Source organism: Oenanthe melanoleuca, chromosome 12 (assembly GCF_029582105.1).
Source record: "Oenanthe melanoleuca isolate GR-GAL-2019-014 chromosome 12, OMel1.0, whole genome shotgun sequence".
NCBI lineage: Eukaryota > Metazoa > Chordata > Aves > Passeriformes > Muscicapidae > Oenanthe > Oenanthe melanoleuca.
Genome location: NC_079346.1, coordinates 18,328,248 through 18,339,347, shown reverse-complemented (window position 1 = coordinate 18,339,347; position 11,100 = coordinate 18,328,248). Strand labels below are relative to the sequence as shown.

Below are 11,100 nucleotides of genomic sequence, written 5' to 3'. Positions count from 1 at the left end.
TGGCTTCAGTTGGAAGGGACATTTAAAGGCCATCTAATCCAATGCACTGCAGTGAGCAGGGACACCTTTAACTAGATCAGGTTGCTCAAAGCATGAGCTTGAATGTCTGCAGAGATGGATGCCCACCTCTCTGGGTAACCTCTGCCAGGATTTCAAAACCCACAGTGTACAAAATGTCTTTCTTATGTCTAGTCTGAATCTACCATCTTTTAGATTAAAGCCATTCCCCATCGGTCTTGTCACAACAGGCCCCACTAAAAATTCTGTCCTATTTTTTACAAGCCCCCTTAAGATACTGAAAGGCAGCAATCAGGTCTCCCTGGAGCCTTCTCTCTTCCAGGATGAACATCCCCCAGCTTCCCAGCCTGCTTCCAAAGCAGAGGGGCACCAACCCTCACAGCACTTGGTCCCTCCTCTGGACTAGCTCCAACAGGACCATGTCATTCCTGTATTGGGACTCAGAGCTGGATGCAGTGCTTCAGGTGGGGTCGCATCAGAGCAGAGGGGTGGAATCACCTCCTTCAACATGCTAGGCACACTGCTTTGGATGCACATGGCTGGCTCATGTCCAGCCTCTCATGAAGCAACACCTGCAAGCCTTTCTCAACAGGGCTGCTCTCCATCCCTTCATCCCCCAGGCTGGGAGATCAGCTGGGCTGGGACTGTGTCACAGCCCTTGGACAGAGCTACTGGGCAGGAGGTGCTTCCTCCCAAAGAAGAGAGATCTCATTCCCCAAAACTCCACCCTGACCATGAGGTCACAGGAGGCTCTAGGGTGACAGCAGGCTGAGGTCTCAGCAGGCTCTGAGGTCACAGAGGTCCCAGAGCCCCGTGGTTGCACAGCACCACAGCCACCGACCACTCAGTCCTTGAGCACAACTGTTGCGGCAGCAGCGGCGGCGGCGGCGGCAGTGGTGCTGACATTGGGACAGCGGTGGCAGCACAGCGGTGGCAGCAAGAGCTGCGGGACTGGCAGAGGGCAAGGCACCATGGCCCTTGCTCTGCGCCTCTTCCTCCTGCTCCTCCTGGCAGTGGCCCTGCCTGCCAGGGCTGCCCAGGCAGCTCCGTGGCCAGCGCGGGGAGCAGGTGAGCCGGCGGCCTGGCTCCCCTTTCCCGGGACAGCGCTCCCTTCTCCCCAGGAAGCGTTGGGGATGGTTCTGCAGAGGGCTTTAGGGAGGCTTTCCTCTGTGGGAGTGCAATACCCCAATGGGCCCTGGGCTGCTCCAGCCACCCATCCAGGGATGTTGCACAGGGCATGGAAAGAGTGTGGAGAGTGACCAGAGGCAGCCCAGAGCTCCTCAGGCCCCTCTGCAGCTTTGACCATGTCCATTCACTTCTGGCTCACACAGACTTACCCGACCCAATTGCAGGGCCCAGTTCCCTCCCTAAGGCAGAAGGGGATTCCAGTACACCATGGAAACGCTTCTCTGTGCTCCCTTCTAAATAAGTGGGCTGAGAATGTTGATCCAGCAGCATGGGTGGATGAGAGTTTCGATCATTTGAGATTTCCTGGAGGCAAGTTCTCAGTGTGCCTTTCCTGAGAGTAAAATCATTCTCAGGTCATCTCAGGGCTCAAGGATTCTGGAATCCTTACCCTGCTCCCTTCTGGAGCCCTGGGTGATCCCACAGGGTTGCTGTCAGTGGGAGGAAGGAGCATTTAGCTGTCAATGTTCTTCCCATGTGCAATGCCAGTGTCTCCTTCCGTGTGCCATATGCAGCCACACAGAAGAGCAGAGAGGGAAGGGAAGGGCCCAGGGCTGTGCCATAGGGCTGTGCCTTGTGTGGCTCCTTTGCCAGCCCCAGGCAGCCTGAGCTGCTCCTGCTGCCCCTGCCAAACTCTGGGTCTGGGTTCAGGGCTGCTGGCAGCTCCAGGGAGTCCTTTCTCTGGTGACTGCCCTGCAAGGGGCTCCTTCCATCCCAGTGTGGGGCCACTGCCTCTGCCCCTAATCCTGAGCAGAAGGCAGAGCTGAGGGAGTGCCTTGGAGCATTCACTGCACCCACTGGCCCTGCAGCCTGAATGAGAAAAGGAAATACTTTCCATTAAGGTTCTCCTAGTTGGGACAACGCAGACATAAGAGATAAGAAGTCGCTGGAGGCATCTGAACTTCTGGACAAGATGCTGAGCGACCTGGAGAGACGCCGTGGTGGGTGCATTTCCCTCAGCCTTCTCCTGAGACTCAGCAGCCGGGGGCTTTCTCTGCACATCTGGACACGCCGTGCCCGGCACAGTGGGAAGGGATCCATGGCAGCCTGGCTGCCCTGGTGCTGCTGTCACACCCTGCAGGGCTGTTTCCTGGCCTGGCCTGGCTGCAGCTTCTCCCCAGCCTCTGCAGGAAGGCCTTTGGCATCAGCTGACAGGGAGCCCAAAGTGCCCCATGGGCCATACAGACCCTGAGATTCCCTGAAATTTCCTGGTCTTGTGGTAGATCAGGAGAGTTTGTGGTTTGGACAAGAGAGGGCCCTGTCACAGTCTCAGGTGCCTGGGTCTTTTCCTGATCCTTATCCATGATTTACACAAGCATTGCCTCCTGAACATGCCACCTCCCTGTATGGTGAAAGGTTCCATCTAATCCAGATGTCACTTTTCCTTTCTCAAGCAATGAAGCAAAAGAATGTGCAGATGCTGGCATATCCTAGAGTAAGCAATGGCTCTGTGCCAACCCCTGATGAAGGAAAGGAGGAGATGGCAGGAAAAGGCACAGGAACAGGAGGTAATTGCTGTGCCAGGCTCAGCCCTTGCCCTTGCATGGCCTGGCAGCTGCCAAAGCTGGAGGCACCTCAGCTTCAAGGCCTCTGGAGCTCATTCCCAGCCCCTGGGAAAGGGGACTCATGCACCAAGGTCCCTCCTGCTGCAGCTGCTCCCGGAGCTGCCCTGAGTGCCCAGAGGCCCAAGGCACAGGAGCAGCCCCGAGCAGGAGCCCTGCCATGAGCCCAGGGCCACAGCCAGCCCTGGCTCCCGACTGGGCAGGGGCTGCACTGGCTCCTGACAGAGCCTGACTGTGTCCCCTGGGGCTGGGGGAGCCGTCACGGGGCAGGGAGGGTCGGGGCTGGCAGTGGCTGCTCAGGGATGGGTTGGGCCCGGGTCCCTGGAAGGAGCCACTGCCCAAGCAGCTGCGCTGCCCCCGGGCTCTCCTCCCGGCCTTCTGGGCTTTGTTGGGTGGCACAGCCAGTGCCAAGGGGGCCAAGGTGCCTGCAGGCCCCAGTTCTGGGGGAAACAGAGATTGTCCTGGCTGTATCCAGCGAGCTGCCAGCTCAGCAGTGGAGCACAGCACGGGCTCACACTCCCCATTGCTCCCACAGAGGCACTTGGCAAGTCAGATACAGATGTCAAGAATCCATCGACCACCCCAAGAGTTTTCTGCCCCCAGGACGTGCGCAAGTCCTGCATGATAGGCACAGTAGTGACACTGTTCACTGTGCCATTTTCCATGGTCCTGTGCTACGTGGGCTTCCAGTGGTGGAAGGGAAGGAAACAGTAAGTTGTTGTTGTTGATCTCCATCCTCCAGCTTCTTTTAAGGCTGCTGATGGTCAGGAAACATTCCCCGTGAGTCTGCTGTGGAGTTGTGGGTGGTCAGTGGTTGTCCACATAACTCTGCTGAGGGTTCTGCTGCTGCCCAGTGCTTTCAGTGGCCTCCCAATTGCTGGGCCTTGTCCTGGGGAGCCGCTGGGGCTGCAGCCAGTGCTGGCTCCCACTGAGGCTGCGTGGCCAAGAGCAGCCCCAGGAGCAGCGGGCAGAGGCAGAGCAAGGTGGGGAGGAGAAAGAGCGGGGAGCAGATTGCCCTTGAAAGGCAGAGGCGCTCTGGGGCCGCTCCTGGCCAGGGACCCTGCCCAGAGCCATCCCCTGCTGGCCGGGGCCTTGAGGGGCAGCTGTCCAGCTGGGCCAAGCTGTGCCAGCAGCTCCAGCCGTGCTGGGCAGCCTTGCCAGCTCTGGGCCCTGCTGGGCACGAGGCTCCCTGTGTGCCAGCGGCAGCTGGGGCCTCAGACACTCCTCTCTCCACAGTCGCCGTGCTGCAGCTCCTGCATCCCGGCGAAGAAGGCGCGACTCTCCCTCGCCCCCAGAGAGCCCAAGGACCACCTGGTTTGACAGCTCTCAGACACGGCCTCAGCCGCAGAAGCCGCCCAGGAAAGCAGAGCACCAGCCCTCTGTGCCTCCCCCACGGCCCCCCAGCCCGGCCGTGAAGCAGAAGCCCCCCGAGATCCCCCCACCTCCTCCCCTGCCCAGCCAGCCGCCCTGGTCCCGCTAGGACTGAAACTGGGCCAGCCACTCAGGACATGGGCCACCAACAGCTTGGGGCATCTGCTCTTCCCTGCAATAACATGTGTTACCTATGGGTAACACCCAGAGACAGTTTTCATACTGTTGTACCTCTGACAGGAAGAGCTGAAGATTCTTCCCATGCCCTGTCACATCCTTTGCTGTTTTGATTTTCATACAGCTGAGTGCTGGCTAAATGTCTTCAAAGAACTTGTTTAGCTCTGCATGTTTTACCCCACCTGTCAGGGGAAAAAAATAAAAAAATTCTTTAGTTCAGACTTCATTTTCAGTGTGGCTGGCCACTCACATTTTGAGCAATTAATTTTCCATGGTACCTCTTCCATTTTCCTTACTATCTGCAAAAAGTACATCTGGACATGAAAATCATCACTATTACTGAGATTCACCTCAAAGCACAGAGAAGAATCTAGCACAAAATATTCTCCCTGTGTACTGCACAACAAGAAATATTCAGAGGAAAATACAGTGGCAGCTGAGGCTTGTGGAACTCCAGAATACTGAGCCTGCAGAGGAGACAAATAGCCCTGGCAGTGGCTGAGGGGACTTCTCCTCAAAGACTCCTCTGAAAGTGTGTCCCTTCAGGAAGGAAAGGCTTTTAAACCTTTGCCTTTCCTTCCTCCTGACCTGTGCTAAAATTTAAGGCTTCTTCTGAGAAAATACTGAGCTACAAACTATTCTTCATTCCTCAACAAAGCTACTCGGGTGCTCGACTTATCTTCAAGAGCAAAACCAAAGGTGGTCAGAAATTTCCCATCAAAGCCTATTTGCAGAGAAATCCCAGCATATGTGAGCAACTATTTATTAGCATCAGTTCACTCAAAAGAAACCCAAACCCTGTATAAAGCAGCGTTTTAAATGAACTTGAATTCTTTTTCCTCACATATCGGCTACACTGGTTTGCTCTTTTTTTCTCTTAGAGAGAATATGAGAACGATTTGCTCTTGACAGGACTCCTTGGATGGCCCCCAGAGCCGGCTCCTCACCACGCCGTGCCGGGGCTGTTACCGGAGCCTGTTGGCACCGCCTGACTTTGGCAGCGTGTTCAGACCTTGGGCACGGCTGGTGCCACGGTCCCCTCTGGTGCCACGGTCCCCTCTGGCTCCTGCCGTGTCCCTGCCGCTGGAGGAGCCCTGCTCGTGCTGCTGCCTGCGCCCAGCAACGCCGCTCCTACTCCCCAGCCAGAGAGAGACTAAAATCACTGCTTTGGGCAGCCCGTTTGAACGACTTCAACACTTACTCATCCCTAACACAGACCTCGTAACACCCACATACCCACACCAGCAAGTCACCTCATCTACAGGGCTGAGGAAGCCTGAGCGAACAGAAGGCCGCCATTCCAGCACATGGGGTTTTTAATTTAGTGGAAGCACTCACTCGTTGACAAGCCTCACTTGCCAAACAGGATTGCGCGATGCTGTTGTCTCGCTTGCGTTAGAGAGAAAGCAGGGAGACAATAGCTAAGAAATCAGAAGCACTCTTGGGGCTCAGGCTCGGCGGCCAAACGGAGCGGGGTGGCCCCTGCCCGCTCTGCCCGAGTCCCTGCTCCTGCCGGCCAAAGGCGGACGCGGCTCCGTGCGGGGCGAGCCGGGCGCTCCGTGCGCGGCGCTGGAGCGGCCAAAGGCGGCCCCGCCCCGCCCGTCCCGCCCCGCCGCGGGCCGGGGCCGGGGCCGAGCGCTCGGGCGGGCGGCGCTCAGGATGCTCGGGCAGCGCCGCGGGCCGGGCGGGCGCGATGGAGCCGCCTGAGGGCTGGGAGCCCTACGGGCGGCCGGGCCGGCGCACGCAGCGGCTGCTCAGCGCCCTCGGCCGCCGCTACGGGCTGGAGCGCGGCGTGGAGAACGAGACCGTCGTGCTGGCCGCCGGCCCGGAGCAGCACCTGCAGGAGATCTTCCAGCGCCTGCACTGCGCCGGGGCGGGCCGCATCCCCGGCGAGGAGCTCCGCACGCTGTGCCGGGTGCCGGGGCCGCAGGAGGCGGCGGAGCCCGAGCGGTGCGCGGGGCTGTGGGACGGGCTCTCGGCCGAGCTCACCTTCCGCCACTTCCACGCGCGGCTCCGCGGCCACTTCAGCACCCGCGCGGGGCCGCGGCTGCCGCTGGGCCGGGAGAGCGAGCGCATCGAGAGCCAGATCCGCCCGCGCAGCCCCCGCCGCCGCCGCGCCCGCCCCGCCGAGCCCGAGCGGCGGCCGCCGGGGCCCTGCTCCCGGGAGCGCTGCCAGGAGACGGTGGCGCTGGAGCGGGCCGAGGAGCGCATGGCCGAGCTGCTCGAGGAGAAGGGCAGCCTGCGGGAGCTGCTGGAGGACATGCGGGCCGCCCTGCGGAGCAGCGATGCGCGGTGCCTGGCGCTGCAGGTGAGTCCGGGGCGGCTCCTGCACCGCGCTCCGGGGGCGGCTCGGGTGGCCCCGAGTGCTTCAGGAGAGATGCTGCTCCAGGAGGGTCAGTGTTTCTGACCCCTCCGCCTCCAGACTGAGACCCAGCTTGCTCGTTCATGCTCGGCTTTAACTTTTAGCAAGGTTTACTTACAAAGATTAGGGATTACCCTTTTAGGAGAACTGTATGGCACCGGTGTGCCATTTAATCTATTTGTGATGAGCACTGTTCAGAGTGTAGGGGAGTTCAGCTTAACAAAGCCACGGGTACAATGCTGCTGCTTCTTCTCGTGCACGTGCAGCCGGGATGTGCTGATACCAGGTGCTGGATATGCACCACTGCAGGGTTTTTCCTGAAGTAAAATAGAGCTTTTGGATTCTTACCTGCACAAGCACATGCAGTGCCTCAGTCATAAGTGCCTCAGAAATATTCCAAGTATGTTTTCTTCAGAGCGTGGTCACAAGGGTTCAGAGTTGGAGCCAGTTCTGTGGGCAGGCTGATGAATGGTCTGGGGCTCCTCTGCAGAGCCCCATTAATTCTGGGGCTGGTTTCTGCTGGTTCTGCTGTACTGGCTCCAGCAAAACACATCCAAACTTAGCAGCAGTGGAATTACTCTGGCATGAAACAGTGTGGAACAGGCAGAGCAGTGAAGGACAGCATGGACCAATTGTTCTGGCAGGTCTGACGAGGTCTGATTTGGTTCTAACACAGCACTCACACAACTCTGCTCCACCTGTGACACTTGCAGTAGATGACTGTTCCTCTTCACAGTGTCCAGCAAGGCAGGTCAAAGACACTTTGACCATTTTCATCTTAAAAACAGAGAGGAAATCAGCAGCAAACATGAAGTCACCAGTCACAGGTCCCAGGAAGAATCAAAAGAACAAAGAGGACAGCTCCAGAACACCCCCAGGTGCTCTGAACAGAACTTCATTGGAAATACTTTTTGAGCCCACTACTTGACTCCTGAGTACAGCCCATAATAATGACATTAAAGCTATGTAGGAACTTGTGCAATAACATATAGTGAGTAGGTTGAGTATTAAACTTATAGCTCGGTATTAAAAGCTACTTAGCAGAGATTGTTTCCTTGTCTCAGTATTTGGCAAAGGTCAAGTAGCCTTAGTTGCTGATCAACTAGATGCGATTTTTAAAAAGTCCAACAAAGCACAATCCACCCACTTTCAGTGTTAATGAAAACACATCAATTTCTCCCTGCTTTGTGCTCCTGGTCATTACAGGTGGGACTGCAGAAGAGCCGTGCCAGCCATAAAGAAGAAGGATCCTGCTTCATAGGGAGTAAGAGACCATTAACACAGAAGCACTGCCAGACCAAGTGCCTCCAAAGTGTCCTGAAGGAAATGGAGCTCGTGCACAGCTCCAGGGATGGGCAGATTGGAGAAGCCATCAGGTTCAGTCAGGAGCTGGAGAAGGAGCTGAAGAGCTCTCAGGAAGCTCTGGTCAGCCTGGAGGATTGCAACCGTAACCTGAAGAGGGAGCAGGCAGGGATGAGGAGGAAGGTGGAAGAGGCCAGACACGCTGTCCTGAACAGTCTTGGCAAAGTGAAGGAGCTGGAAGTGAGAGCTAACGAGGTGCCCCATCTGCAAGGATACATTCAGCAGCTGGAATCACAACTGCAGCACTACAGGTAGGTCGGAGTCTGTCCAAAAGTGCCTGTAAAATCACAGTGCTGGGACACAAGGGAGTTTGAGAATCTCTGCTTGTGCTTATTGAATGTTCTCCAAAACACCTTGTAAAATGTAGCCAGAGGGAAATGAGAAGCTGCTTGTGCATTTCCTTGGCTGGGGTCTGTAGGAGATCTGGGAGCCTTCCAGGCCAAAGTAAGGGTGCAGATCTACAGAGAGCTGAAGTTACTCCTCAGACACACAAGGACAGAACTCAACACGGTAACGCTTCAAGAAAGGCCCAAAACAAGTTCCTGACAGTCCTTCAGAAAGCATTTCCAGCACACTTGTTTTTTTCACTGCATTTCCTGGTCGTTAGGTCCCATCCCAAGCCAGCTGTAATCAGCTGGCTGACACTCCATTTCATAAAGAAGCTGTTCAGCATGTCCTGGGACTTGGGGAAAAGCACACAAGGGCAATTTCTGGCCAGTGGTTTCAAACTTGCTGTGATTTCAGTGCTTCTTCACCAACAGACTAGGTAATAGAAGAGAGAAGGTGAAATGTTCTGAAACCCACCAAATAATATAGTGGGAATCTCAAACAAAAAACATTAGGCAACTAAACCCGACTTTTGAAATAGCATAAGCAAATCTTTCCAGAAGTCAGAAAGTTGGTCATGAATTTAATAGTCCACTGCTTTTGTTGTTTTTTGTCTCACTTGACAAAACTTGGACTCACTGATGGTTATCAAGTGTTAGGCATTTTGGGCCAAGTTTCAGATTGACCTATGGAATAAAATCTGGTTTATATTTTCACTGACCCAAAGCAAAACCAGGATTTTTATATATATTTTTACTTGCACTACTACATCTAGTATTTTAATAAATTGCATCTTCTGAAGACCTTACCTCTTCCTAAACTCACAGTTCTTCTGTTTGCTTCTAAGAAGAATTCATAGTGAGTTATTTGTGGCATCATAGTTAATGTAGTGTTGGATGAAGTGAGGGAATTCTAAAAATAAACATTTGATCCAGTGTCTATCTGTGAGCATTGTGTATGTTAATACTTGCGTGTTTGTAGAAGATAAAAGGAAAGAAAAGCATTTTTTTAAACGTTTATAGGATTTAAAGGACACTGTGAGGGAATGTAATGTTCAAGGTGACTGTCAGGGGTCTCTGGATGAATGAAACAACTCCTGGTGCTAAAAGGGACCACAAAACTTGTCAGGTCTGTCACGTTCTCCTAGGCACCAAAGATTTAAGATGAGTTCTTATCCTATGGAATTGCTTTTGCAAAGTACAGTGAAGGATAAAAAAGATCACCTTGAAACAGGTTAAAGGCAATAAGCAATGTCCACTGGCCTTGCAGAGCAGGAACTTGATGGGTTACATCAAAACAAAGAGTTTAGAAATGTAAATTATATGCTCCTTGTAAGATGGCCTTCATTTGTAATACTTATTTAGAAGTTGCATGCTAATTTAAAGTGAATGTCAAGCTCAGGAATGGTGCTGGACTGACCATTTGGGAACTACACCCCATTTTTAGCCCTGGGGCAGATTTAGCAGAGGCCCAGGCCAGCTTCCACCCTTTGGGATTCTCTGTTGGCCATGAAGCACTTGCACCTCCCCATCCAGGTCAAACAGCTCTTGGTGTAAACAGTTTAACTCAGAGATGCATAATGATAATTGGGACTTGCATGCCTGTGGTCATGTTGCATAACACATGGAATCCCATCACTCCTCGTGTTCCCAGGGTGGCACAGAGGTGCCCAAAGTGGCAGAAAATGGTGAATAAGCAGCGCAGAGCTGTGTGTTAGGGTGGGAAAGGTTCAGCAGCAGCTCTGCCCCACACAGCCTTGGCTGTCCCAGCTTGTCCCGCTGCCTCCGCTTGCTCCCACTGGGGCTCAGGCAGCTCAAACTCCTCCTGCTCAGACAGAATCACTTTCTCCTGATGGGCAGGAGCCCACAGCCATGGGTGCAGCTCGGGTGAGCTGCTGGGAGTGCTTGGTGGGGGGAAGAGATGGCTTGGCTGAGGTGTGGAGAGGGAGGGACAGCTGAGAACCCGCAGGGCTCTGACTGTCACTTGGCAAGGCTGTCACTTGTCCTGTTGGTTAAACCAGGCTGTGTTTCAGATGCTGTTACTGCAGTGTGAGTATGTCAGGCTGTGTTTCAGATGCTGTTACCTGTACTGTGAGTTCTGTCAGGCTGTGTTTCAGTTGCTGTTACTGCAGTGTGAGTATGTCAGGCTGTGTTTCAGATGCTGTTACCTGTACTGTTGTTTAAGCCAGGCTGTGTTTCAGTCACCACTCCAGTGAACAGTATTCTCCCTTGGCAGGTGCCACACAGAGTTTGTGAGCTGGTTTTGTATTTGGCAAGAACTAATGCTGCAAGGTAGTGGTGGAGGGAAATGGGGGCATTTGGGTGTTCTGCAGAAAGATTTGACAATTGCAAATATCTCTCCTGAGAGTTCTGCAATAACTGTCTTGGTGAGCCACAGGCTTCCTCCAGCTAAAGTCAAATTTCTTCCAGAGAGGATCATATTCAAGAATGAGTACAATCTCTGAGCTTTACACACTGTTTATAGTTTCATATTTATAAAGGAAATGATTTCTTCTTTTAGGTTTAGATTTTAAAAGCTCTTTTAGCATCTAAATCCCTCTTCTAGTCCTTCATCTGAGACCTATTTGCTGTCACTTAGATCTGGAATCCCAACCTTGACCTTAAGTTATAATCCCTAGTGCAGGAAAGAACATTTAGTCAAGAAAGTGTTTAAGTACCTGCAAGTCATTAAAGATTGTCCTGAATTGGAGTGTGTAATTGTAATCACCTATTCCTG

The 11,100-nt window shown here is 53.9% G+C and overlaps 2 protein-coding genes across 2 annotated transcripts in view; both read left to right on the top strand.

Annotated features, from left to right (window-relative positions):
- The first annotated feature begins 862 nt into the window (after positions 1 to 862).
- LOC130258325 (uncharacterized) lies at positions 863 to 4,538 on the top strand. The gene is made up of 5 exons (XM_056501594.1): positions 863 to 1,086; positions 2,046 to 2,144; positions 2,598 to 2,711; positions 3,301 to 3,475; positions 4,002 to 4,538. Exons 1-5 carry the CDS (start codon positions 990 to 992, stop codon positions 4,243 to 4,245), a joined length of 729 nt encoding a protein of 242 aa, XP_056357569.1. The 5' UTR covers positions 863 to 989; the 3' UTR covers positions 4,246 to 4,538.
- Positions 4,539 to 5,629: 1,091 nt separating this feature from the next.
- Positions 5,630 to 11,100, top strand: part of LOC130258319 (EF-hand and coiled-coil domain-containing protein 1-like) — a 36,334-nt gene continuing 30,863 nt past the window's right edge. Inside the window, exons 1-2 of the mRNA XM_056501582.1 lie at positions 5,630 to 6,621; positions 7,882 to 8,288. Of these exons, the coding sequence (XP_056357557.1) occupies positions 6,007 to 6,621; positions 7,882 to 8,288 (1,022 nt within the window). The 5' untranslated portion in view covers positions 5,630 to 6,006. The remainder of the gene's footprint in view (positions 6,622 to 7,881; positions 8,289 to 11,100) is intronic.